Genomic DNA, 27,257 nt, shown 5'->3' with positions numbered 1-27,257 from the left:
CTATATATTCATGTGCAATTTTGTATGCATATTGCAGCTTAAACATTTTGCAAAAAAAGAATGGAAATTAGGAATTTCAAAAGGACTATTTAGGATGGAGGAGATAAGATAAGAGAGTAAGAGACAGACCATGTGGTTTCACATATTCTATTTCTAAATATCTTATTTTTATCTGTTTTATAATATTAAACACTACCTAATACTCATACATATCTTTATTCTCCATCTTCTGTGCCTCGGTGTGGTCTTCCCGTTGCTCCCAAGTCCTTTTTAAATTCATGATATGTTTGCTTCCTCCGTTATGTCATTCCAATCAAATATCTATTATGCAGAATAATTATACGTTGAATGCCATCTTGTGAATCATTCTTCAGAATAACACAATTGACTTTCTCAACGCTTATGCTAGTTCATGTACAACTTACAACTATAAGCCTACAAACAAATTAGAAGAATGTGGTTACAGGTGAGAGAACATGTGACGATGTTGCACGTTGCCTCTTTGCCTTCGCGCTTCGCACGAAGTTTCATCAGCACTTGGCATAATTATTTCCACACGATCAAAATCATTGGGGAATACGTATAATTGAATCTTGAAGAACAGAAAAATAAACGTATATATGAATCATATGAATGTTTTGACCAAAAAAAAAATCAATCATATGAATGCAATATATAATTGAGTCTATTAGGTCACACTGTTTAGTGGTATGGATTTGGCACTTTTCTTCCCCATGTACAACCTTAGAGCCCTACTAATCCGGCCCATCATTATATGGGCCTTTATGTAAATAGATAAAATTGGAGTTAACAAGCCCAACTTTATGTAATAGAAAGCAATAACCTATACGAAAGTAGTGAGAAAATGACAACTGATTTTGGTAAAATCTCTTTCAGCTTTCAAAACTAGTAACAACAACAAGTGGAACTTATTCGTACAAATTATATAAATTTTAGAAAATTAAAAAAAAAATTGTAAAGTAAAACTAAAAGGTCCAGCCAAGATCATCCATGGGATTGAAATCCATAGACATTGCTGAAGAAAACATGGAGCCAAAATCAGGATCAAATGTAGAAGAAGAAGGCGTATTAAACAAAATGTCCATGTTGAGATCATCATCTTCAACACCCATCACTGCCTTTTCACTTGAAAACATGGGAGCTTCTTCGTGGATTGGTGCCATTCCATCAACATTTGACCAGTTAGGAATCATATTTTCATCATTTAAAAGACTTGACATGGTATGGTCGATAGGGATCACGGTTTGGGAGGGGATTGTAGTCTGGTCAGGAGATTTAACTTTGTTTGGTTTATTGGAAGTGTAAGGATTGACGTTTGTGATTGAGAAAGTTGTGGTTGATTGATCAAAAGTAGGGTTTGTCATGATGGACTTCGTCTTGCTTGGCTTAGGTGTAGTATTACTAGAAGAAGAAGCAGATCTTTTGTGTGAAGGCATGAGGTTATGAGTGGAAGGATCTAAGCCTTGAGAAAGAAGCTTCTTCTTAATGCATGAGTTCCAAAAGTTCTTCACTTCATTATCAGTGCGTCCTGGTAAGTGCTTAGCAATTTGAGCCCATTTGTTACCAAGAATACGATGAACATCAATGATAGTCTGCTCTTCCTCAGCTGTAAAGGATCCTCTCTTCAGATCAGGCCTCAAGTAGTTTATCCACCTTAATCTACAACTCTTCCCACATCTCTGTAATCCTATATACACATATACATACTATATATAAATCATACATCGAAACTGTAAATGGACCAACATTAATATATAAATAACATGTGTCGATATGTTTAATCGTCAATTGGTTTTGAGTTGGAAATTCATGATTCCTATATATATATATATGTAGTCAAAGAGTTAGAGAGAGATGTAAAACCGGCAAGCTTGGGAACAGAACTCCAACTAGGATGACCATGAGTGGTGATATAACGAAGAAGCTTGGCGTCTTCCTCTGGAGACCAAAGCCCTCTCTTCACTTTGTGCTTCCCACAACATCGATGTCCCATTTCATCTCTTTTCATTTCCCACTTCTCACTCATCTTCCTAATTTATATATGCAACATACAAGCTAAGACTCTTGGTGTTAATAAACCATCAGGGTCACTATTTAATTAATTTTCCCTCAGCAGTTTTATTTTCTTTCTTCGGATAATTAATCTAATATGATTAACCAAACTTGTGTTGTTTCTCTTTTTCTCTGCGTGTCTTCAAATGAAAGCCTGTTTTAGAGACATTAGCAGTTCACGTCACTTTCCTTGACAAGGAAAAAAAATCCATTCATGTATCTATTTAACTTGTTTTCTGATTAATGATTGTCATACATTGCATGCATGGTTCCTGTAATTATCAATGTAGTTTAATGGAATGGTTTAATACTATATGTTCTTTATTAGACGCTAACTTGCTAAATTATACAGAGTTTAAGTTTTGATTAGTAACTAGACTTCAACATACATGGCCTGAGTCATTGACTCATTGGTAAGAAGAATAGTAGATATATTATCTTTGGATCATTACTTAATATAGAATGACCCATTGGATTTTAGATTAGTTGTGCACATGATCACGCACCTTTGTAAACTAAAATTCAATACGCATAAACGCGCAGTATGATATGGCAAATGAAGTAGACTAGTAAAACCAAATAGAAATAAAAAAAAATGCAGCAGAGTATCATTAACTCTACAAACAATCAACAAGAGTATTAAGATCATCAAATATGTACCTTTAATATATTATTAATTTATTTTCTTCTTTTTTCAAACGAATTTATTAAAAGGCTACTAGAACTCGATCTTCCACCGCCAATGGATCAAGCTTTCTTTGCGGTGATAAATCTTTAGAACCCGTGTTTAAATTTTGACCTAAACTGATATGAACAAAAAGATTATAGGCTTCCCACATGATCGTTATCAACTTATCATGTGAAAGGGTTTTTGCAAATGCGTTACTTTTGGTAGTTTGAATATTGGAATCCATGACTAGTATACGTACTATCTATCAGTAAATACGTTTCATTTACTAACATAATAGTTAAACTAAGAGGTAAAGTAAGGAGCACGATTGCAATATTTTCCGACCTAATCGCAACTACTAGAAAATTGGAGCATGAGAGGAATTAGAACAATCCTTGGAGCTTCCAAATAACACTTCCGCTCAAGTAAGCCACGTACGGTCAAGCTTAATATATGTCTTTAACGCAATCGTTTGTTTGAATCCGTCAAGTTAACTGTAATAATAAACTAATCAATATATGGGTGTCGAAAAGCGGTTAATTAACATAATATATAGTACTAATCCATCGCTGTTAATTACCATATCATGTAAAATCTTCGTATTGATGAAGCTACATATATTTAACTATACCACATTTGTTTTGGTTTTCCATTATACTATAAAGTAGTACTTATCTGGCAGCCTTTCTTTCTTTTAGTTAAATATTTTTTATTTATTGATAAACCCTAACCATGAGTAAACTGATGGAATAGACCACTTGGTAATCTTTAAATTTTCTATAAAAAAAAACAAAAAATAAAAAAAGTAGAGGTAATTGTTGGGCAATTCTGGTATCAATTTGACAACATGAAGTTAGAATGATGTAATACAATTCATTTTGCTAATAAATAACTGGGTAATCATGATTCATGAGTCTGTTTTCTCCAAGACACGTACGTCATTTGATTGTAGGAGTAGTGACTAAGAAGATCTCTGTCTATACCGACTGGTCGTAGCGTTAAATTTGTCTTGGTTTAACATTTTTTCTTAATTAATCATTTCCAAATGTTTAGCTTGACGTACAAGCTTTTATTAACACGAAACATTGTCAACATAACAACACTGTCTTCTGGATCATTTGTTGTGTTAACTACTTTTGTGAATTATTTTGTGTTGAGTAGTTTTTTTTGTAAATTTTAATAAGAACCTGAAGGATAAAACGAGACCTAACTATACAATAACGTTAACTTTATTGATGGACTGAGAAACTTTCAACGCGTTAGGACTGAGAAACTTTCAACGCCTTAGGGCTGCCATGGACTGAGAAACGTTAACTATACAATAACCTAACTCTACAATAAGCTCGATTATCTCTCCCGTCTTCAACGCGTTAGGCCTGCAGCGGTCTCCTTTTTGTCGACGTGGTAATGTGGTATCTTCTTTTTTTTTTTAGTAGGTAGTGCTAGCTAGCTTCTAGCCATTTTTTGTAATGCGGTTCCTTGATGGACTGAAAAACTTTGTACTATAATCCTGCTTGGATGTATTAGTTATGAATGTAATGTTTAAGAAAAAAATAACGTTAACTTTATGTTTTGAAAAAGAAAAGAAACAACGAATAATAACAGAGAATTGAAAGCTGGTGAAGTGTGAGAGCAAACAAATAACACATTTACTCCATCGTTGAATCTTATCTCTAAGTTATGTAATAAGTCTCCCTCCTTGGAGAATTGGAGAAGATTAATAAAACATCCTTTTTTGACCGTTTCATATCCGCGAGACTTCCATTGACTCGTCAACCGACAGACTTTGAGTGTTAAGACTATAACTTTGCCTAGTTGCCTTGATCAGACTCTTGTTTGTCTCAAGATCCTCAAATATATTGACCCTTTTAATGTGGCCCATCTAAGGTTATCACTTCAAAATTCAATACATTGGGTTTTTGATCTTTTGGCCCACATTTCATCAGATTGTGAGGGGATAGATATATTATTGAGTGATGAAAAGTTAAAGTGGTGTTGGGTGGTGATTTTATGACTACAAGTTACAACAGTGACTAGAAAGACAAAATCTTTAAAATTTCAGTGTGCAAGTAACACACATATATATAATAAACACACAAGAATTGAGAAATACATGGGGCATCCCACTTCACCATCTATTGCACATCATCACATCTATTAGAGTGGATAACGAAGATCTACTTCATTGTTTGGCAGAATTATTACATGTGAGTTTGTGCATTTATGCACATTAGAATACTAGAGTAGGAAGAGTCAAATAACTAGACCTACATATGTATTCTCTAACCGAGACAAACCGTACGGTTCTTGGTGATAGAGCTCCGAGAATCTTGGAGAGAGAAGTTGAGACTGATATCAGAAAGATTCAATGTAGAATCCATGGAGGAAGACGAGGGAAAATGATCCTCGAACCATGGAATTGGGAGGGGTGATGTGTTGTTGAAAAAGAGAGTAGAGTAGTCTTTGGTGAGACTTGCTTCTTGTGTTTCACATGCTTTCTCCAACATGCTCTCCATGTATTTCCCTTGTGCTTCTATCCTTTGATTCACCTGTCTTTCTACTTCTACCTCTTCCTCTATTCTTCTTTTCACTTCCATTTGCATCCTTCATCACCAATTCATCATTTATAATTTACCATTTAATCATATACTATAATAAAAAATTTAATTAAGTTTTAAGTATATTTGAATCAATAGTTAGGAATGGGAAGTGGAAAGCACATACTCGTTCATATTGCGACCAATGATGTGAGGAGTACTGAATACAACATTCCTTTGAAGATCCAACATGGAAGCTGCATGTGTAATCGATCGATGTCGATTAACAACTAGATAAGGCATTCATTGTCACAAATTAACCAATATATGGAGTGATTTTGATTAATTAAGAAGGCTGATGAATTATGCGCACCTCTATTAGTATCCCTAATATTAGTGGAGTGACCATGACTATGTTCCTTTGTGAGGCTGCTTTCCAAGTCTGAACTTCTGTAAACACATATACATATAAAGTTATAGTTACCGGTATGTTATACTTTTAATTCTAATTTCTAAGTATACATGCAAAACTAACTAATTAAGAAGGAACACAAGAACAGTAAAGTAGGAAGAATGATGTATGAAGCAAGACAGAGACCTGGAGATGGCTCTTGAGATGGTAAAGTGTAAGACCCTTCACAGCCATCACTCTCATAATCGTCTTTGGTGTAGCTTCTGTTGATATAATATCACAATTATAGTTAATGTTTACTATTAGTGTAAATAATCACCAACCACATACTATACTACATACATACATACATATGAGTACAAATGAATGAAGCAATAAAAGAAATGATAATGATGATGAAAACGTACTGTCAGGGCCTCCAAGGTGAGTGACGGCGTCAACGAAACGTTCATGAAGCTCAGCGGTCCAGCGGAGACGAGGTTTAGGGTCGGTGGTGAGAACGAGACCTGATGGTGACTCGGCTCTCCTCTCCTCCCTCGACTGCATCATGATTAACAAATGCCGATAGGTGATGCAATATTCAACACAAGCGAATATTAAGTATTTATGAAAGATGAAAAAATAGAAACACACAACGTCTTGCAAACTATAAAGTTAAATTATGGACTGACATTGACACATGTAACCTTTAGATAAATCTTTAAAGGTAGGGATGTATATCTATAGACTATATGTACAAATGCAATATGGTTTACGCTTTGAAGTTGTAAACCATGCAGGCGATTTTACATCTACACATGTCTATTGTCTAAGTACCGTTAAATCCAAATTATAGCATGTCCCAGTCCTTTTATTGTTGATTTTTAACGCATCTGCCTTATACATTCATACGATAAGAATTTGCTTAGTACCATCAAATCCAAATGTCTAAGTCGTCATATTTTGATGTATTGACGCATACAACCTTACACCTTCATTCGATAATAAATTGCTTTTAGATATATGCAATGCACATGCGTGTGGGAGTAAGGAGCGCATAAGCATCTTGTTTGTTTAAAAAAAATGTTTTAATCTCGATGAGAGGATTCGTGTGCGGTGTGCTTTGAATAAAGATGACAAGTGGAATAAAGCTGATGTTTAACTTTGATCTCAACAATTAAGTTATGTGTGCAAATACGAATCATTCAGGTTGGAAAAAAAAATAAAAAAATATTTATTTTGTTTGCTTAGTTTTCAAGCGGCCTCTTGTCTCCTTTATTTGATAGGAATCTTCTTGTATGTATAAGATGAATCTATTCCCTTTCATATCACACAACACAAACCACTAATGACTCCAACACAACTCAACCAAAAATGTAGACTTCACTCTCGTTATTGAGCAATACAAACATTAGACCCAAGAAGAAACGTGATTAAGCCCATTTAAAAAATCTTCAAGCCCAATCCAATAAACGTAATGCCCAATTGAGTTAGGCCCTCTTTCGTTAATTTTTTTCTTGTGGTGTGCCTAACATGACAATTGCAATTCATAATTTTGTCATTTTTCCTACCCACTCTACTTTCTATTGCTTATTCTATTTCTACTCATCAATCACCAAAGAATCTTAGCAATAGATCAAAAAAAAAAAAAAAAAGATCATATACTTTTTTTTTTTACTTTTTTTCTGATTTATGTTGTCTGAACAGTGAACACAATCAAATAATTGGTCATAACAGGTTATAAATCAAACTTAGGAAGTTAATTCGTGAACCAAACAAAGAAAGAGGACTATAATATAAATTCAGCTAAATTAAAAAAAAGGAGCGAAGTTAACAAACAAACAAAAAAGGAGCGACTTTGACCAAATCAGCCATGGGAGAAGGAGGAGAGGAGGATCTACGAAACTTCGATTTGGGGGTTTTCTTTTCTTCTAGATCGTACCTTAATTCGTCTTAAAGCCGTCGCCTTTGACGACGACCAAGCTTCCTTCATCTCCCTTTCTCTATTTCCTCCTTCCCCCCCACGCACAATCCTCCCACTTTTCCCTCAGCTATGCCTTCCAATACGGCGTCGTCTAGCTCCGCCCCTGCCGGATCTTCAAAATCCAAGCGACCCAAGTGTAAATCTCTCTTCTTTTTGATCCTCGTTGACTCTAATTATATTTGCAAAATCCATTCTTTTTGTTTCAGCTTCTTGCGTAGAAAAAGTTAGAATCTTTAGGCATGTTTATGAATTGGAATCAAGCTCTCGTTGATGTTTGGTTTTGGCAGATTCGAAATTTACACAACAGGAGCTTCCTGCTTGCAAACCAATTCTCACGCCTGGTTGGGTATATAGCTTCTTTCTATTCTTCGAGAAACATTTTAAAACAGTTTCCTTTTTTTTTTAATTATTTAAATTTTGCAGGTGATTCTGACGTTTTTAGTCATTAGTGTTATCTTCATCCCCCTTGGAGTTGTTTCTCTTTTCGCTTCCCAGGATGTAAGTGAGGATGAAGATCCTACTAATCGTTTTTTTTAATCCACCTTAACCAAATGTTTCATCTCTTTATGTGATATAATAATAGGTTGTTGAGATCGTTGATCGGTATGATAATGACTGCGTCCCGACGCCTGCTCGGGCTAACAAGGTTGCTTATATTCAAGGAGGTTCTGACAAATCTTGTAACCGGACACTAGTGGTGAGTTTTCCCTACGCGACAAGAGAACAACACTGTTAGCCACTGAATGTCTTTTGTTTACTTGGGTGGGTATCTTCAGGTTCCTAAGAAGATGAAGCAGCCTATCTACGTTTATTACCAGCTTGAGAACTTCTACCAGAATCACCGCAGGTTACTATAGTGCTTGACATTGAGTATGTGACTTTGATTCCTTAAATCCTTTTGTTTTTCTTGCATATTACAGGTATGTGAAAAGCAGAAGTGATTCTCAATTGAGGAGTGTGAAAGATGAGAATCAAATAGATGCGTGCAAGCCTGAGGATGATGTTAATGGGCGGCCTATTGTGCCATGTGGTTTAATTGCTTGGAGTCTCTTTAATGACACATACGCTTTATCTAAAAACAACCAGCCTTTAACTGTAAACAAGAGAGGGATTGCTTGGAAGAGTGACAGGGAACACAAGTTTGGCAAAAATGTATTCCCCAAGAACTTTCAGGAGGGCAATATCACCGGTGGTGGCAGGCTAGATGCAAATAAATCGGTAAGGCCTTTAATGCTTTGGTAGAGTCTCAAAACTTGACTTTGAATCTCTACCTCTCTCTGTGTCTCTTATGGTGTTTCAGCTGAGTGAGCAAGAGGATCTGATCGTGTGGATGAGAACTGCAGCTTTGCCAACGTTTAGAAAACTTTACGGGAAGATAGAGAGTGACCTGGAGAAAGGTGATACCATACACGTGACTCTGTTAAACAACTACAACACGTACAGTTTCGATGGGAAGAAGAAGCTTGTTCTGTCAACAACTAGTTGGCTCGGTGGGAAGAATGACTTCCTCGGCATTGCTTACCTCACAGTTGGAGGAATCTGTTTCTTCTTGGCACTTGTGTTTACCATCATGTATCTTGTGAAACCAAGGTACATACATATGATTCTTTATCCTTGTTGGCTATTATAACAGCAAAGCGTAGATAGATTTTGATTTGGTGTTGGTGTTTTTTGGCAGGCGTCTTGGAGATCCTACTTACTTGTCATGGAACAGAGTTCCCGGTGGTGGTCGGTAAACAAAAGACTCTTTAAATGATCTGTGTATGTAAATCTCTTTATCCATGATTGTAATATTTAGCTAAAACTGCGAGTGATAGTTTGTATTTATAGATGTGTAAGTACTATGATGATGTTACAGTTGAAAGATGCCCACCATGATTGATGCTTCCTATCATTTTCATTTACCTTTCTCCTTTTTCTCTTCCTCCATCCATATAACGAATAAAGCACTTAGCTAGCTTCTCTCCCTCTCTCTCTCTGCCTTTAACTAATGTTTGTCTCTATCAAAAAGCAAGCCATTGAGTTCAAAACAGAATAGTATTGATTCCAAGATTACAGATTCAAGAAAAAAAAGAGCAGCATTTTGTGCTTGTTTGTTTTGCTAATAGCTATGGAGTCGATGCATCACGCCCAAATGGCTAAGAGAGACATGGAAGCAGCGCCGAGGAGGAGGGAGAGAAAAGCAGCCAAGTGAAGCCAGAGATTAGATTGCAATCTTGGGTTAACAAAGTCAGGAGCAAGAAGATCAACGAGTGACATGTAAATGAGTATCCCAGCTGATGCAGCGTTCAGCATTCCTTCCACCATGATTGCCTCTTTACTCTCCCTCCCATAGCCTAAACCACTAGACATCCCCATACCTATCCCTATCCCCAGAGGCGCCGTCACTGAGAAAAATGCAGCCATTATCACCGTTGATTTGGACTGTAACTCCGCCTATACAATCATAACACTGTCAGAAGTTTTCGAATCAAAACCAATTGGAAGTAAGTGGATTTGATGCTTACGAGAGAGATGCAGCCACCGAGGCCAAGACCTTCGAAGAACTGATGGAAAGAAAGTGCAGCCATGAGTGGCTTTATAGTGTCTATACTCTGTGAAGCTCCAAGAGATATCCCTATTATAACCGAATGCACTACTATCCCAATCTCAAGAACCTGAGAAACAATCCTTCTCCTGATCAACTCCGTCGACCCATGCGAGTGTCCATGACTCGCATGAGTATGGACATGAACGTGACCCGCATGCTCTTCATCCTCAACCACGCTCACTTGCTTGTTCCCCATACTATGCTGCCTCTTGTAATACGCCGTCGCGAACGTATCGATCATAAGCGTCCCCATCGCTGACAGCATCGCGACAAAGCCAGCAAACGGGAACTTGCCAGCTGCAGTGGTCTCAAGACAAGGCGAGCTTAGTCTCTCGAACGCGTCTGGTAGTATATGGACGAACCCTGTACATAGGATCACTCCTGCGGCGAAGGCTTTCACCAAGAAGAAGATATCGTTCTCCGGCTGTAACGCCGGGATCTTTTTCCCTATCAACGGTAGACTCACGCCTACTCCTCCTGCTACAAGAAGCAAAGCGATAGAACCGAGCTTCAGCGTTGTTGCTCTCTCTGCTTCCTCTTGTGACACAACGTCGTGTTCATCGTGACTTGTACAATCACTAGACGCACAACATACATGCATACATATCATTAATACTACATAAACTCTCAACATGTTTGTGGAGAAACAGAAACTGTATTCAGACATGAGTTTAGTTTAGATATTTTCTGGTTCTTGTGTTGTGTAAGAAAGTAAAGTGTGGAGTGTTATGGAGAAGTAGGGGAAGCTTTTTATAATGAGAAAGCGAGAGAACCTTTAACTTTATTAGCGAGTGGTCTGTAAATGATAATAGCAGAATATAAACTTACGTAGAGTTGACCACTATACATTACATACTAACTTCGTTGTCACGCACAAAAAAAAACTCTTAGTACTCTGAATTATTGTATAACTTTAACTTATTAACAAAGACTAATCATATAAATGGAACGAACAAAAGAAAGTATTGCTCTTTTGGTATTTTAAGCTTTTGTTATTTATGGGACAAGACGACTGAAGAATTTTTCATTGGTTAGTACAAGAAGTTCCTTAAGCATCTTAGGTTGTAGTTTATGGATGGTTGATATTAGACGCCCTTTCGATATCTTCTAATCATTATCTGTTTATATGTTCTTGATATACAATAATAAAACTACAGTGACAATTCAAAGATATATATACTAAGAAAGAGGCATGGTTATTGAGTTTGGAGTTTGATTGACCTAACATAACTAGCATACTGTTTTCTTCTACGTTTGGTCTTAAAGGAGATACGTTGTGAATTATTTCTAACCCTTGTAATTGCTAGTCAAGTGTCATGATCATGGTGACTACATCTCTTTTCACTACTTTATCAAAAGCAAAAAGAAAAAATGTATACAAATTGTACTTTTTAACCAGAAAGTAAAATGTGAAGACAGAATGTCGTCATGGTAGTCTGTGAGCCGTGAGAAGAGTGATTTTTATTTGATTTTTCCATTTACTTTTGGCTTCAAAATGTTACGATGGTATCATCGTCCTCACAAGGTGGTATTGGTGGGTAGTGTTGGGCCAATGAAGCCACGTGTTTCGGATTTTGATTTCACTGTCACAATTACGTTGAGTGCGATGGTTACCTGAACCTAATGTTGGCTACATTTTTCTTGTCAGCAGCTGCAATTTCAATAATTGAAGAGTCTTCCATCTTGGGATGTAGACATGAGAAAAAAATAATATGACTATAACTAGCTTCCAAGCTAACAAATGTACATTCGTAGAATAGAGTTTATAATACAAAAGGAACTCCATCTCCAAGCATGCATACTTGGCAAATCATCATGAACTTCTCAAACTGTAGTGACAGATAAGACCATTCTTGTACATTTCATTGTTCAAATCAAAGTTTGAAGCTCCTAATGAAGCAATGTCATTACCTGTGAGACCCATAAGGCCTAAAATATCCATATTTTCAGATGATCATCAACTGAATGACGATCCATCCACAACAACATGTGGTATTTTATGATTCATCAAACCTGCATGATAAATCACTCACATGCATCTACATGTGCATTGTCCATTATTTATATCACGGATATATTGTTCATATTGTTTTACGTAATATACGAAATGTGTACTTTAATTTGAAATTATTACTAGCTTTAAGCTGCATTTTACGGATGAAATTTATATAAAATATTCACTCTTTGTGTCAGAAATCTCCACTTTTTAAATATGAATTCTTCTACTAAGGGGATGATTGGTTGGGGCTGTAGATGCTCTGGACAGCCAAAATTTAGTCTACAGCTATATATCTCAACCAATCGAGCTTTGCTTTCCTTAAAAAACTCACAGTAAAAAAATCTCTGCAAAATCAAAATATGGCTGTAGAGAGCTTTATTTCCAGAGCAAAAAATTAGTGCTTTAGAAATCTACAGCAAGGAAAGCTACAGCAAATAAATCTACAGATTAAATTTTACAGCAAAAAATATAAAGTTACAGCACTTACCAATCATCCCCTAAATCAGAATTTCATAGAATGTATTTATTATTGAGAAATGATGATTTTATTTGTTATTTATTAGGTATTCTGGTTTTATTTTATATTATTAGACTTTTTATTTTCTATCTATTGGATATTTTTTTATTTATAATACAATTACATTTTATATAGTTATGACATGTTTAAAACTTAAAAGTTTAGTAAGAGATATGTTGTATAGTATAAGGTGGATCAAATAACATCCATTCATATTCAATAAAATATTTAATTTTTAGACTAATAAAAAAATGAATAATCTAATAGTATAACAAAATTATTAAATTTATTACTCTTTTAAATAAATAGTGTTGAATGTTTTTTAGCTTTACGATGTAAAATATGACAAACATTCTTCATATTTTATGATAATAATCTGTTTATAGATATTAAAATTTAGTTAAAATTATGTATTTATATGACATAGATTTAGATGATAAAAGAAAATTTTACTAGCAAAAAGCCAAAAACATTGAAAATGTACCGGTTACAAAAATACCGAAATACAAGTCTTCCGGTTTAATACCGAGATACAATTCTTCCGATCCAGTACCAAGATATTTTACTATATACCGATTTTCGAGATATTTTACTATGTACCGGTTTGATCAAACCGAGTCTTTGCAAATGGAAAAAAAAAAATCTCCAGAGTATATAAAAAAAAGCATTGAAGAAGAGAGAGAGAGGCGGACAAGAAGAGGAAAGTGAGAAAGCTTAAAGCAATCGTCGTGAGAGACTCTCGAGTCTTCCCTGAGTCACTTCCCTCTCTTCGTTCGATTAGGGTTTTTGTGTCACCTTGCAGATTCTTCATCACACAATGGTACGGCGCTTTCTCCTTTCTTCCTTCAGCTCTTGATTCTTCGGATCCACTTAATCTTTGTATCTGACGCTGTAAAGCTTTTGTCTTTTGATAATTCAATTCCAAAGTAGAATCGAAAGTCCCTTTCTTTTGGTTTATCGATCATCTTTTGTGTGTAATTTTGATTCAATCATATGATCTTGTGCCAGCATAAGTTGAGTAGAAGCAACCGGGATAAACTTCAGCAGTTCGTGGCTATCACTGGAGCTAGGTAACTGGATCTATCTTTACCTTATCGCTAGTTTACTGTAGATTCGATGTTTTGTAATCAAGGGCTAGAAACAGTGTTTAGTACTGTAGCGGCATCATTCTTGGGTTTTTTTTTTACCATAAATCTTGAAACGTTTGGTTTGGTGACTTTGTTTAATGATGTGGGCAGTGATAAGAATGCTCTTCAGGCTCTCAAAGCCAGCGATTGGCAGCTCGAAGCAGCTTTTGATATGTTTTACAGCCAGCCCCAGCCAAGAAGCAATGGTGATATGAGACGCTTGGAGGAGCTCTACAATAGATATAAAGGCGAGAGGCCTTCTTTCTCTTTAGTTGATTGAAAAGCCTATGTTCTGATATCTATCATTTGTGTACTTTTATGGTTTAAAAGTTTCATGTTACATTCTGCAGACCCATATTCTGATATGATTCTGGCCGAAGGTATCTCGGTTCTGTGTAGTGATCTTCAGGTATTTTTTATCTCCTTGAATAGTCCTAAGAATGATGTGGTTTATTATGCTTAGCATTAATAACAACTGACGTGGTTTTTCTCTCCAGGTGGAACCCCAAGACATTGTCACGGTATGTCTATCCTTTTCATACGACTTGCTTGTGTTCCTATGTTTCTTGCGTTGGTCTCTGACTACCAAAAAACTACCTAGTATTAGTTAATAAGTACTGACTTGAAAAGCTATGATTGACAAAAATTGAGATCCCTGGAGGATCAGATTAAAAATAGGGTCTTAAACTCATTGGTTTCTTTCACTTGTTACTCTGGCTTTTCTTGTTCATATTCTGACCATTTAGTTAAATGAGTACTTACTTCTGTTTCAGTTGGTTCTTTCGTGGCATATGAATGCTGCAACAGCGTGTGAATTTTCCAAGGAAGAATTTTTTGGTGGATTACAGGCATTAGGGTGAGTGAACTCTAGTCCTAATGATGTTAACGTTGTGTGGCTTGTTCTAGTATCTTTTGGTGCGGAGTTTAACTTTGATCCAATTTTCTGATGGCAGCGTAGATTCCATTGGGAAGTTGCAGGAAAAGCTGTCATTTATGCGTTCTGAGCTTAAAGATGAACGTAAGAAACAAACTGAAATATCCATTCGTTATCCTGTTTTATGATTTGGGTTTAGAAAGTTCCATGTTGGCTGAAATGTTCTTCTTGTGCGATTATGTTTGTTCAGAAAAGTTCCATGAAATATACAACTTTGCTTTTGGGTGGGCGAAAGAGAAGGTAACCAAAGCTTGTTCTGAAGTAGTTGCTATCAGGAGGTGTTTTCTCTGTGTTAGTGACAATCTTCATTTGTAAAACTGTTTCAGGGACAGAAGTCTCTTGCTTTAGATACAGCTATTGGTATGTGGCAGCTGCTCTTTGCAGAAAGAGAGTGGCCATTAGTAAACCACTGGTGTGATTTCTTACAGGTAAACAAACACTAGTGGGTTTAGTATATCATCAAAAGGCATGTTCTTATTGCTTCTGATACAATTTTGCTTCCCTAAATCAGGATCGTCACAACAAGGCCATATCTAAAGACACATGGGCACAGCTCCTGGAGTTTGCAAGGGTAATAGAAAAACACTAGATATAATTGTGTTATTGAGCTTACATATTGATTGCAACTAGGGCTTAGCGTTGATATATGGATTGAGACAGTAGTTTGTGATGCAGACGGTGGACCCGGCGCTGTCGAATTACGATGCAGAAGGAGCATGGCCTTACCTCATCGATGAGTTCGTTGAGTACCTGTATGACAAGAGCGTTGTTGAGAAGTAACATGCCAATTGGGAGAAGTACTCAGCTCTATTTTTACAGTGGTCCTTGCTCATTATTTATGAATAGACTTGTGTGTTCTTGTCTGAATCTTCATCCTCTTATTTTGATGATCAAATAACTAAGATGTTCCAACTTTCAGACTAATCCAGTTTCTATTTTCTATTACCAATAATCACCGCACGAACAAACTCCATCCTTGAAATGGTGGAACCGATTGGTGTCTCTCACAACAATCTCTCTACCCACAAGCTTCGAGATGACTTTTGTAGCTGCGTGACAGTTCACACAAGCTCTCAGATTCTTTGTGATTCGCAGTGTTGTCCCTTGGGGCGTACTTACAAGTCCATATGCAATGGCTATCCTCTCGCTGTGGCTGCACAGAGTCTCCTCAGCTTCTTCATCGTTGAGATCGTGCAACGAAGCGTCCTTGTACGCCACAAATCCACTTTCCTTCAGTTTATTCTCAATCCACTCCACTTGTCTCTCAATCTCTTCATATCTTGGATGCGACTTATCACCAACTCGAAAAGCCTCCAACCTTCCCCTTACTTCAACCCAGCTGCATCCAACGTCTTTGCTCAATCCCTTCTCCTTCATTCTCAGTCGCACCTCTGCAACGCGGTCCCACAAACGAGCTGCAGCATACAGATTAGAGAGCTGCACGTAATGGCCAGTGTTGGTTGGGTCTATTGAGAAAAGTTGTTGAGCTGCGTACTCTCCCAAACCCACGTGGCGATGCTTCTTGCACGCGCTTAGGAGCGCTCCCCAAACCGTTACACCGGGCTGGATAGGCATGCATCTGATCACCTCGTAAGCTTGATCAAGATGACCAGCACGCCCGAGAAGATCGATGACGCATGCATAGTGTTGCTGCTGCGGGTTGATTTTGTGGTCTGTCATCCTGTTGAAGAACCACCAGCCTTCTCTTACTAAGCCTGAATGGTTACAAGCCATGAGAAGCCCCAGGAAAGTGACGTCATTGGGTTGTACTCCACCACGCTCCATCGCACGGTATAGACTGATTGCTTCTCTTGCACGCCCGTGCAGTCCATACCCAACGATCATAGCACTCCAGACCACAACATCTCTATCGAGTGTTCTGTCGAAAACTGATCTTGCGCACTCTACACTTCCACATTTAGCAAACATATCGATTAAAGCGCTGCTAATAAAAACATCATCCCTGTAGTCGCTCCTGCCTACATACTCGTCCATCCAGCGAGCCTGCTCAAGAGAACCTACTTGAGCACAAGCCGAAACGGCAGATGTTATGGAAATGGTGTTAGGTCTTACACCTTTATTGATCATCTCATGAAACGCATCAATAGCGTCTTTGGCATAACCGTTCTTCGCATACCCAGAGATCATGGCGTTCCACAAAATCAAGTTCGGTGACTTCATCTTACCAAACAGAATCTTGGCGGTTTCGACTTGGCCACACTTTGCGTACATGGTGTTGAGAGAGATGAGCAAGTCAGGCTCTGTTTCAAGACCCATCTTCACAACAGAACCATGAACAGCTCTCCCTTGCTCCAAATCCTGCAGGCACGTGAAAGCATTGAGAACGCTGACGAGAGCTACACAATCAAGCTCCACGTCCATCTTCCTCATCTGACTGAAAATCTCTAACGCCTCCAGAGGCTCACCGTTCTGAGCATAAGCCGAAACAATAGCCGTCCACGAGACTACTGTTCTCTTAGACACTGGCAGTCCTTCAAACACGGTTCTCGCACTCCCCATACGCCTGCACTTCGCGTACAAGGCGATGAGACCGTTCTGAACAAACCCATCAGCTTCGAAACCGAGCCTGAGCACCTGAGCATGCACGAGCCGACCCATCTGAAGGTTAGGCAAACCGCTGCAAGCTTTGAGAAGGTGTGGGAAAGTGAAAGAATCAGGAGAGACGCGAGCGAGTTGCATCTTTGAATACATGAGAAGCGCATCTTGGAAGAGATTGTTTCTTGAATAACCCGTTATAATAGCATTCCAAGGGAATATCTGAGGGCGAGGCAAATCGTCGAACACCTTGCGTGCGAAGCATATGTCACCAAAGGAAGAGCTTGCGTGAATGAGCTTGGTGATCAAGAAACTGCTGAGCTGCAAACCCAATACAAATAAACGTGCGTGGATTTGCCTAAGCTGAGGTTTGTGAGTGGAGCTGCCGATAAGCGAGGCGTAGAAAGAATCTGAATGGATCCCACTGTTTGCTACATCAAACATGAACATGTTTTTCACTTGAAAAGATCAAAACTTTACATATAGCAAAGCTGTAGAACTGAGGAGTAGCAAAGAGTTCTTACAGTGGAGAAAAGGAGAAGCAAGAAGAGATGCTTCCGACATTGTTATTACTCTGTCCTCCTGGCAATATCTTTGTCTAAGTATTCGCCATATTCATCTACAAAAGAAAAACTGTATGTTTTCAACAAAAAAAATATCTCGTATTAAAAATTGTATTTTTTTACATAATACTCTCACCATTCCATAAAAATAAATATTTTTAAAATTTTATTTGTTTTACACATATTTTGTTTTCAAAATTTTTTTTTGTTTATTTACCTGTTTTAGTCATATTAAATAGATAACTACTACATATATTATTTATTCTTTTCAAATTATAGTATTGTAAAAAGTATTTTAGATATCATGTGTATTTTTAAAATACAAAAATCTAAGAAAAATCGAAACTGATAGAATATATAACAGATTCCACTATTGTCCTTAAATTATTAGGGTCAAAAAAAATTTATTAGTTTAATTTACTTAATTTTTTTTTATAATTTGGAAAATAATCTATAACAGATTACACTGTTTTAAAATAACTAGGTTGACATGTTACCTATGTCAAAGAAATAGAAGTTATCCTTTAACTGTTAGGATTCGAAATATTTACAAATCCTATATCTTAGCGGTTTTTAATTTTGCTATATTCTAGGGTTTAGAGTTGTTATTTAATTAGCTTACGAGTTACGACGAAGAACATCACTCACAAGATAAAGAAAAAAATCATGAGCAGTAGTAGCAGTCCTGGTACTCGAAGTTTATTCAAAACCATGAGCAGTAGTAGTAACAGCGACACTGATGATGATGATCTAACAAGAGTGTTACCTGTACAACGCTCTAGGGCAAATTCTGGTAACCGATATAGGTCAAGTTCTGCTGATCTAAACAGGAGACGTGCTGAGAAAGTTAGAACAGTTTCTACTAGAGAAAAGAAAGAAGAGTCCAAACCGGAACCAGAAGAAGAGAAAGTTGGCGACATCGTTCGTCTCGGACGGAACAGCTACTTTGTGGTTGACATCTTCGAGAAGGAGATCATGGAGTTGGGAGATAAGGTGGATTTAAACTTCAAGAGGTTCAACAAGTTCGAAGCTGTTGATGGATGTTGTCCATGGGATCATCACTTCGGCAAGTACAGGTGTTGTTACTCCTCTTGCTGCTGCGTATGTTCAATCAGTACCGTTGAGAGGGAGTGGGGGAAGCTGCAGAGAGAGTTAGAGAAGAGAGATGGTTCTTCCAGTGGAGTCAGCTTCTTTGTTAGAACTTACAACGAAAGAAAAGAGCTGATGAGAGTTGCTGTAACCGATCCGAGTCACAGCTTGTTCTTCTTCGACGTTAAGTTCCCTGTAGACTATCCACACCAAGCGCCGAGTCTCTTCTACCATCCCTATGGCCTTCCTTTGAGTAACTTTGAGACACAAAAGTTACTAAAAGCCAAACTTGATTACAACATATTAGATGTGTTTCTCCACATTGAAGAGATTGTGATGAACAACACCAACAAGTCATGTCATCAGATGCTGGATACGCTCAAGCGTCCTCTCAATGGGTTTGAGGATTTTGTGAAAGGTCATTTTAGGAAGAAGGGTGCTTTTATTCTGAAGAACATGATTGAAGAGATGGATTTGGCAAAGGAGAGGGATAGAAACATGTTCTTCAAGACTTATGTTGCCTTTGAAGACAATAAAACTTACGGTGAGCATCTTCTCAACAGTGATCTTAAAGAAGAGCTGGAGAGGTACAAAGAGAAAGAGTGTTCTCTAAGTGATCACTACTACTCTTCTTCATCTTCCTACTTCCAACCCATTACTAGCAGGTTTGATGATATTCAGAAGACACCCAGATACAAAAACTTCTTGAACAAGATCTTTCTCTTGTAGTTTATTTAGTTGTTTTATAGGTTTTCTTTTGTGTGTTTTCTTTGAATTTTTAATAATTTATGAGTGACTCTCTCTTAGGAGAGTGTATTCATTTGAGAGTTGTGATTTGGAAACATTTTGATTTTAGGGTGTTTATTTTACTGAAACACTATTTTTAGTGTGTTCTCAGAAGATTTTAAGTGAATTGAATAGTTTAATATGACTTTTTTGCTAAGCAACTCTAAAAATTTCATCTAAAATGATGGGATTTGGATTTATATATTTTTAGCTAAGAAACTTTATCCAAACACTCAAAACAAACTCTCACTTTAATACATTCCCCTTATTGAATATAAAGTCAAAAAGTATTGAATACATAGATTAGCAGCAAAAGAAACTCAATGTTGTTATACATAGTTTGCCTCAATCAAAATGTTTTGAGTTTCTATTAAGCTTCATCAAGAGCGATCACACCGGGAAGTACTTTGCCTTCCAAGAGCTCCAAGCTGGCTCCACCACCAGTGGAGATGTGACTCATGACACCTGCAACTCCTACTTTCTCCACTGCAGCCACTGAGTCTCCTCCTCCTATTATCGTCGTCACTCCTTTTTCACTTAGCTCTGCTAGTTTATTCGCAATGGCCTGCAACAAACCATACTCTTACCAACATATTCATCTACCATGTGTTTTTACTCTATGAGGAATCTTTTTATTACCTCTGTTCCAGCAGCAAACTTCTCCATCTCGAAAACTCCCATAGGTCCATTCCAAATGACTGTCTGTGTTGTGTCCAGAGCTTCGTTGAATGTTTTTATCGAGTCTGGACCGATGTCCAGTCCCATCCATCCGTCCTCAATGCCTGATGCAGACACAACCTACAAACATTCACATTACATAGTTCACTTAGAAACAAAACTTTACCAAATTTTTAGAGCATGTTTATAGGGAGCCCTTAAGGGGGGTTGTTAACATAATAGGGTAATAAAATTAAAGAAAAAAGGGGATTAAAAGGAAGGGGCGTGTCTTAAATGGGAGCGCGAAGGCACGGGTTGATGGAGGCACGTGTCGCTTTTTTACTGGGGAGAGGAGCGGTGTCGGGGTGTAAACGGTGAAATAATTTTTCTTTTCTTTTTTCTCTCGTTCTGTTTCTCGTCTCTCCTACGAAAGGCGATTCAATGGCGACTCTTCCCTTTGCGGTGGCTCTACTCGACGGAACGGCGACGGCTCTTTCGATCTCTCCTCGACGGCACGGCGACGGCTCTATCATCTGTGGGTCTCGGCGAGGAAAGAAAACTGCGACCTTTCTATCGGTGCCTCTCCTTGACCAAGCTAAACGACGACATCTCTATCGGTACGTATGTACGTGTGATCAAATCCAAAGGTAAAGTGGCATGCATGTCTTTATATTCTTCATCGTGAATCTTAATAATTCCTCTGGGGGGGTTGTTTTGATTTGTTGTGTCTTTAGGTGGATTGATCAAGAGCGATGTTTTAGGATGATTTTCTCTCTGTGTAAGATTTTGTCCTTATTCATTGTGAATTTCTAAAACAAATCGTCTGAGTATTTTTTTGATTTGTTTGTGTCTGTTTTGGTTTTAGGTGGATTGATCAAAAGCGAGACAGATTGTGTCTGTGTGGCTTTAGGTGTATTTTACTGCTTGTTCTCCATCAATTTTGAATATGAAAATCCACAATTTCTATTCTGATTTGTCTCGTGTTTTTGTGTTTAGGTGTGATAAAGCATCACACGGGTTCTTCAGATAGAGGACCTTCGATTATTCACACAGGTAAAACGTATATCTTTATTCTGTTTAAGTTTGATAAAGCATTGTACTGGTTGGTGGTTAGCGGTAGGATATGTAATAAATTGCTTTGGTTATTCTTAGATTACGGTTGGCATAGGTAATAAATTGCTTTAGTTTTTGGTAGATAGAAATCAATGGTCTTGGTGTTGATTGTGTTAGATAAAATGTCCAATCGGACAGCTTGGTTGTGATAAATGAAGTAGATAGAAATCAATGGTGTGTTGTGTTCATTGTGTTAGATAGAAATCAATGCAGTGATTGGATTAATTAATCTATAAAAGAACTTGCCTTCACCTCTTTCTTGAAAACATTTCAAACGTGTTCTCATCTTCCCACTTCCTCAGTTTTCTTCTTTTATTGCTTCTTTCTACCTCGCTTCAGCAATGGATTCTATTCCTTCTGGAACTTCAAAGTTTGTTGAACTATTAAATAGTCAACAAACTGTTTCCTTTGGTAACTATGAAGGTAGTCAGGGAACCGGAGCTTCAAACTTTGAAGGAGACAGTGCTCCTGAGCGTAGAGAACGACGGAAGTGGACACCAACAGATGATGTTGTCCTGATCAGTTCGTGGCTCAACACAAGCAAGGATCCTGTGGTTGGCAATGAGCAAAAATCCGCCGGTTTTTGGAAAAGGATTGCTGCGTACTTCGCGGCAAGTCCTCTTGTTGCTGGCTGCGAGGAGAGGGAGCCAAGTCACTGCAAGCAACGATGGCATAGGATCAATGACCTAGTGTCCAAGTTCAGTGGATCATATGGAGCTGCTACTAGACAGAGGACTAGCGGCCAGAATGAGAACGACGTTCTGAAGCTTGCTCATCAAATATACTACAACAACTACAAGAAGAAATTTATGCTTGAACACGCGTGGAAGGAGTTGCGACACGACCAGAAGTGGTGCGACCTTGGTACTGCAAAAACTGAAGGGAGCTTAAAGAAGAGGAAGTGTGAAGTTGGTGCAGATACCTCAAGCTCTCAAGCAACTGAGAACATGCGTCCCCCTGGAGTGAAAGCGGCAAAGTCCTCAGGTAAGAAGCCGGTGTTAAACGAGAAAACTCTTACTGATTTTAAGTGTATGTGGACAATCAAAGAGAAGGAGTTGGCGACAAAAAAGGAGTTGTCTAAGATGAGTCTCCTTGAGAGTCTTATTGAAAGAAAGGAATCTCTAACTGAGTCTGAAGAAACCCTCAAGAACAAGCTCATAACTGACTTGTTGTCAGATTAGTTTCATGTTTAAGTTCTGTCTGTTGTTTTAAAGTTTAAGATCGTCTTTCATGTTTAAGTTTAAGATCGTGTTTCATGTTTAAGTTTAAGATCGTGTTTCAAGTTTATGTTTAAGGTCAAATGTTTGTATGAAATGTAGTTGAAAGTTTGGTTTAAATTGACATGATGTTTCAATCCGTAATGTTTTAAATGTTCAAAGATTGTAGTTCACAGTTCTTGCCATGGTGTTGGTTTAAATTGACATGATGTTTCGAAGTTTGTTTTATCTTGTAATGACAGGTCACGGGAGTGGACAGTTCTTGCCATGACAGGTCACGGGAGTGGACAGGTCAGGGGAGTCGACCATTGGCTTCCTGTTGGAGAGGTCAGAGGAGTTTGTAGTCTTCTGTCTGTATAATTGTACTGGAGAGTCAGAGTTTGTTGTCTTGTGTCATGGGAGTTGTAGTCACGAGAGTGAGTGAGAGAGAGTTTGTATCACGAGAGTGAGAGAGAGTTTGTAGTCTTCTGTCTGTATAGTTGTCTTGTATCACGAGAGTGAGAGAGAGTTTGTATCACGAGACATTCATTTTCTTGTTATATAATTCACTCATTATCATCTCATTTTCTCATCTCATTCTCAACGTCTAGCAATTCTCTCATTCTCAACGTCTAGCAATTCTCTCATTCTCTATTCTCACAATTCTCATCACAAACACATTCTCTATTCTCACAATTCTCATCACAAACACATTTATAAAAAGCTAAAACAAATTCTCATGGCATCTTCTTCTAATAACAATATCGAGGGATCAATGGATGACATTTTTGATCATCATTTCGAGCAAGCATTTGACACGGTGTACAATCATATCGGTGATCAGTTAGAAAACGAAAGGAAGACAAGAAAAAAAAGAGTTTTTATCGAAAGACACCGTGAAGAAGGTCATCTCCGGTTATGGAATGATTATTTCAGTGACGTTCCGACGTATCCTGAAAATCTATTCCGACGACGATTTAGGATGAACAAGTCATTGTTCATGTTTATTGTTGATCGCCTCTCCAATGAAGTCCCTTTCTTTCGTCAAAAGAAAGACGTTACCGGAAGATGTGGTCTCTCTGCACTTCAAAAATGTACAGCAGCTATTCGCGTGTTGGCATATGGTTCTGCGCTTGATGCGGTCGACGAATACCTTAGGCTCGGTGCAACCACTGCTCGGTTATGTGTGGAAAATTTTGTAGAAGCAATCATAAATTTGTTCGCCAATGAGTACCTAAGAAAACCAACACGAGATGATCTTCAACGTCTACTTCATATTGGAGATATTCGTGGATTTCCCGGGATGATAGGAAGCATCGATTGTATGCATTGGGAGTGGAAGAATTGTCCCACCGCTTGGAAAGGGCAATATTCTCGTGGTTCCGGAAAACCGACAATCGTTTTAGAAGCGGTAGCTTCATATGATCTCTGGATTTGGCATGCGTTTTTTGGACCTCCAGGTACCTTAAATGATATCAATGTTCTTGATCGCTCACCTGTTTTTGATGACATAATAAATGGTGTAGCACCGCGAGTGAATTTCTCCGTCAACGGAAGAAACTATCGTTATGCTTACTATCTCACCGATGGTATTTATCCAAAATGGGCAACTTTTATCCAATCTATTTCACTTCCACAAGGGCCGAAAGCAGTCTTATTTGCTACACATCAAGAAGGTGTCCGGAAAGATGTCGAGCGTGCTTTCGGAGTCTTGCAAGCTCGATTTGCCATCGTTAAAAATCCGGCGCTTTGTTGGGATAAAGTCAAGATTGGGAAGATTATGAGAGCATGTATCATACTACATAATATGATAGTAGAAAACGAACGGGATGAAGGCACTCAATACAATCTTTCGGATTTCCAACAGGGAGAAGGCAGCGGAAGTTCACACGTCGATCTCGCTTTCTCATCAACAATTCCTTCAAATATCGCCAATCAAATGGGTGTTCGAACTGACATCCGTGATGGACAAGTACATCAACGACTGAAAGCTGATTTGGTTGAACATGTATGGAATAAATTTGGAGACAACAACTAACCTTCGAAGCTTCTTTGAGATTATTTTTCGTTTATTTTAGTAATCTTTGTTTTTATTATTTTATGTTTTTATTTTAAAATGTTATGTTTAACTTTGTTTTTATTAAATAAATTTTTTCTTTGTTTAAAATTTTATGTTTAAAATAAAATTTAATATTTAAAATTGTTAAGAAATTTTGTTAAGGAACTACCAATAAACCACTAAAATTAGATGTCTCTTAACAATGTCTCTTAACTCATTTTTAAGAGTTAAAAATACACTAAGAGCCCTTAAGTGGGGTTCACCAATAAACATGCTCTTAACAACTGATTCTGTGCAAATGCTTAAACAAGAGCACTACTTATAACATCCACTTCTCACATCTATAGCTAGCAAATGGTTCACATAAAACACCAACCTCAGCACAGATAAATTCTTAGAATACATTCAGTTTTCTTCTAACAACCATTAGCCAAGAATTTATAAAGACATTTTTAAAGCAATGGCGAGATGAGAGAGATAGAGAGAGACCTTGCTGTTGGCATCAGGAGCGAACTTGTCAGCAACCACAACATCGGTTGGCAACAAAAGAGAGACGCCTTTGGCCTTAGCTTTGGCAAGGAGAGATGTAGCCAGTTCGAGTTTATCTTCCTCAACAAGGGACGAGCCAACAGAAAGACCTTGCGCCTTGTAGAATGTAAAGATCATCCCACCACCAAGAAGAAGGATATCACACTTCTCAAGAAGCGACTCAATAACTCCAATCTTGGACGAGACCTTGGAACCACCCACTATGGCTGCAAACGGTCTCTTTGGGCTCGAAACCGCTCCCACAAGGTAATCAAGCTCCTTTTGCAGAAGGAAACCAGCAACAGAAGGCTTCAAGAACTTAGTAACTCCCTCAGTGGAAGCATGAGCTCTGTGAGCTGTTCCAAAAGCATCATTGACATAGAGATCAGCTAGCGAAGCAAGCTTCTTAGCGAACTCCGGATCGTTCTTCTCTTCCTCCTTGTAAAACCTGACGTTCTCAAGAAGCAAAACTCCACCTTCAGGAAGAGAACCCACCAAGCTCTCAACTTCAGGACCAATACAGTCGTCAGCTTTCTTGACCTGCAAACAAATCAACCCTCAAAAAGAGCTTTTTCAAGAGATTGACTTTCCCACAAAGATGATGACTTTTTACCTCAATACCAAGAAGCTCAGAGAGTCTAGGGACAAGAGGAGCTAAACTGAACTTTGGTGTAACTCCCTTTGGCCTTCCCTGCAAAAAGATTGAATCAAAAGTTCAAAATGCATGAAAGTGTCTAGCTTTACATTCTACAAGGCCCAAAGTTTCTTCGAACTGACGACTAATATTACATGTTGTGGTTTCGGGTCCATAATTCGTCCTCGTGTTAAAAAAATATAGAAATTGCACATTGTAACTAGGTTTAATCCGAATACCAAACCGGATCTGACCCGGAACCGATCCGAATCCGAACCATAAGTTGACCAAGTACTCATTAGATACGTTTTCTAAATAACCAATTTACCCGGAACCGAGCAGATCAATCCTACTAGACTAATACAATATACGAATAGGAGGCACATGGGAAGAAGCACTACGTCGAGAAATCAACAACACGGAAATTTTCTTCAAAAAGATTCCTTGCCGTTCTTACTAAACCGAACCGACCCGAATACCCAAAATCCCAACCCTAATTGTAACCAAAAATAAAACTCAAATTTGCTAACTAACCAAAACCCTCTACTCTCTCTCTCTTCTTTTCTCTTCCTATCTCTCTCTACAAATCTAATTTTTGTTTTTTGGGGTTATTTCACCAATTCACCCTAAAAAAAGTGTCTAGCTTTAGTTCAGGCAAAGGAGGAGTTTGAAATGTACCAGATGAGTGGAGAGGATGACTTTAGCGCCATTGTCAATCAAGTACTTGATTGTGGGAATGGCGGCACGGATTCTCGTATCGTCAGTGATTGTCTGATTGTCATCGAGAGGTACATTGAGATCAGCTCTAACGAAAACCTTCTTCCCTTTCAAATCAGCAGAGGTCAAGTCTCCGACGCTCTTCTTGGCCATGGAGACGACTCCTCTGGTGCCTTTGCCGCGGAAAGACTGAACCTTTGAGGCGACATGGACGGTGAAACGGGAGTCGAGGACGGCGGAGAAGCCGAGAGGACGCGTGGAGATGGATTTGGATTTGGAGGAGATGGGTAGAAGGGTGGCGCGTGCTCGAGTTGCGGCGGATGAAGCAACGGCTCCGGTTGACTTGAGGAGTGAAAGGGATGGACTTGCGGCGGCGGTTGACATGTTGAGTTTAGAGGAGAGAAGAGGATCACGAGATATGGGACAGTGAGAGAGAGTGTGACTCACAATCTTCTGTAGGAGATTAGAATAATATATATTTGTTTTCTTATCGTTGATGAGAGGTTCAGACAAGGCTTCTGAGTTTTAACAATCCAT

The 27,257-nt window shown here is 38.1% G+C and overlaps 9 protein-coding genes across 17 annotated transcripts; 4 read left to right on the top strand and 5 right to left on the bottom strand.

The window, feature by feature from the left end:
- Positions 1-359: 359 nt before the first annotated feature.
- LOC103870232 (transcription factor MYB86) lies at positions 360-3,143 on the bottom strand. Its single transcript, XM_009148345.3, has 2 exons — positions 1,885-3,143; positions 360-1,708 (listed from the first exon to the last, which is right to left on the bottom strand). The coding sequence occupies exons 1-2, from the start codon at positions 2,045-2,047 to the stop codon at positions 987-989; spliced, it is 885 nt and encodes a 294-aa protein (XP_009146593.1). The 5' UTR covers positions 2,048-3,143; the 3' UTR covers positions 360-986.
- Positions 3,144-4,777: 1,634 nt separating this feature from the next.
- On the bottom strand, positions 4,778-6,984 carry LOC103870231 (myb family transcription factor PHL12). The gene is given in 6 exon segments (XM_009148344.3): positions 4,778-5,347; positions 5,468-5,537; positions 5,654-5,702; positions 5,704-5,730; positions 5,879-5,955; positions 6,100-6,984. Coding segments are annotated over 6 exon segments (687 nt in total). The 5' UTR covers positions 6,242-6,984; the 3' UTR covers positions 4,778-5,025.
- A 526-nt stretch (positions 6,985-7,510) lies between these two features.
- Positions 7,511-9,564, top strand: LOC103870230 (ALA-interacting subunit 1). Its single transcript, XM_009148343.3, has 8 exons — positions 7,511-7,791; positions 7,943-8,001; positions 8,079-8,153; positions 8,239-8,352; positions 8,432-8,502; positions 8,576-8,873; positions 8,956-9,245; positions 9,334-9,564. Exons 1-8 carry the CDS (start codon positions 7,725-7,727, stop codon positions 9,389-9,391), a joined length of 1,032 nt encoding a protein of 343 aa, XP_009146591.1. The 5' UTR covers positions 7,511-7,724; the 3' UTR covers positions 9,392-9,564.
- Positions 9,565-9,673: 109 nt separating this feature from the next.
- On the bottom strand, positions 9,674-11,823 carry LOC103870229 (zinc transporter 1). Its single transcript, XM_009148342.3, has 2 exons — positions 10,163-11,823; positions 9,674-10,091 (listed from the first exon to the last, which is right to left on the bottom strand). Exons 1-2 carry the CDS (start codon positions 10,910-10,912, stop codon positions 9,780-9,782), a joined length of 1,062 nt encoding a protein of 353 aa, XP_009146590.1. The 5' UTR covers positions 10,913-11,823; the 3' UTR covers positions 9,674-9,779.
- Positions 11,824-13,356: 1,533 nt separating this feature from the next.
- LOC103870227 (DCN1-like protein 2) lies at positions 13,357-15,771 on the top strand. Its single transcript, XM_009148340.2, has 11 exons — positions 13,357-13,581; positions 13,770-13,831; positions 14,000-14,136; positions 14,239-14,297; positions 14,386-14,409; positions 14,662-14,744; positions 14,842-14,906; positions 15,013-15,062; positions 15,149-15,250; positions 15,334-15,393; positions 15,498-15,771. Exons 1-11 carry the CDS (start codon positions 13,579-13,581, stop codon positions 15,600-15,602), a joined length of 750 nt encoding a protein of 249 aa, XP_009146588.1. The 5' UTR covers positions 13,357-13,578; the 3' UTR covers positions 15,603-15,771.
- On the bottom strand, positions 15,633-18,757 carry LOC103870228 (pentatricopeptide repeat-containing protein At3g12770). Its single transcript, XM_009148341.2, has 2 exons — positions 17,903-18,757; positions 15,633-17,809 (listed from the first exon to the last, which is right to left on the bottom strand). The coding sequence occupies exons 1-2, from the start codon at positions 17,940-17,942 to the stop codon at positions 15,765-15,767; spliced, it is 2,085 nt and encodes a 694-aa protein (XP_009146589.1). The 5' UTR covers positions 17,943-18,757; the 3' UTR covers positions 15,633-15,764.
- LOC103870226 (probable ubiquitin-conjugating enzyme E2 23) lies at positions 18,608-20,045 on the top strand. Its single transcript, XM_009148338.3, has one exon. It carries the CDS (start codon positions 18,608-18,610, stop codon positions 19,757-19,759), a length of 1,152 nt encoding a protein of 383 aa, XP_009146586.1. The 3' UTR covers positions 19,760-20,045.
- A 1-nt stretch (position 20,046) lies between these two features.
- Positions 20,047-27,222, bottom strand: LOC103870225 (phosphoglycerate kinase 1, chloroplastic). Its single transcript, XM_009148337.3, has 5 exons — positions 26,682-27,222; positions 25,983-26,060; positions 25,331-25,909; positions 20,456-20,614; positions 20,047-20,381 (listed from the first exon to the last, which is right to left on the bottom strand). The coding sequence occupies exons 1-5, from the start codon at positions 27,102-27,104 to the stop codon at positions 20,187-20,189; spliced, it is 1,434 nt and encodes a 477-aa protein (XP_009146585.2). The 5' UTR covers positions 27,105-27,222; the 3' UTR covers positions 20,047-20,186.
- LOC108872044 (glutathione S-transferase T3) lies at positions 20,658-25,584 on the top strand. Of its 9 annotated transcripts, none has more exons than XM_033292291.1 (6): positions 20,698-21,120; positions 21,208-21,251; positions 21,339-21,383; positions 21,470-21,526; positions 21,926-22,570; positions 23,023-23,355. In XM_033292291.1, exons 1-6 carry the CDS (start codon positions 20,915-20,917, stop codon positions 23,037-23,039), a joined length of 1,014 nt encoding a protein of 337 aa, XP_033148182.1. In that variant the 5' UTR covers positions 20,698-20,914; the 3' UTR covers positions 23,040-23,355. The 9 variants fall into 9 exon arrangements, 8 of the variants coding, with proteins under 8 accessions (XP_033148180.1, XP_033148178.1, XP_033148179.1 ...); XM_033292290.1 differs by having other exon boundaries at positions 20,699-21,120; positions 23,046-23,355; XM_033292289.1 differs by lacking the exon at positions 23,023-23,355 and having other exon boundaries at positions 20,658-21,120; positions 22,010-22,981.
- Positions 27,223-27,257: the final 35 nt, after the last annotated feature.

Source organism: Brassica rapa, chromosome A05 (assembly GCF_000309985.2).
Source record: "Brassica rapa cultivar Chiifu-401-42 chromosome A05, CAAS_Brap_v3.01, whole genome shotgun sequence".
NCBI classification, from domain to species: Eukaryota; Viridiplantae; Streptophyta; class Magnoliopsida; order Brassicales; family Brassicaceae; genus Brassica; species Brassica rapa.
This window is presented reverse-complemented; position numbering and strand designations above follow the sequence as displayed.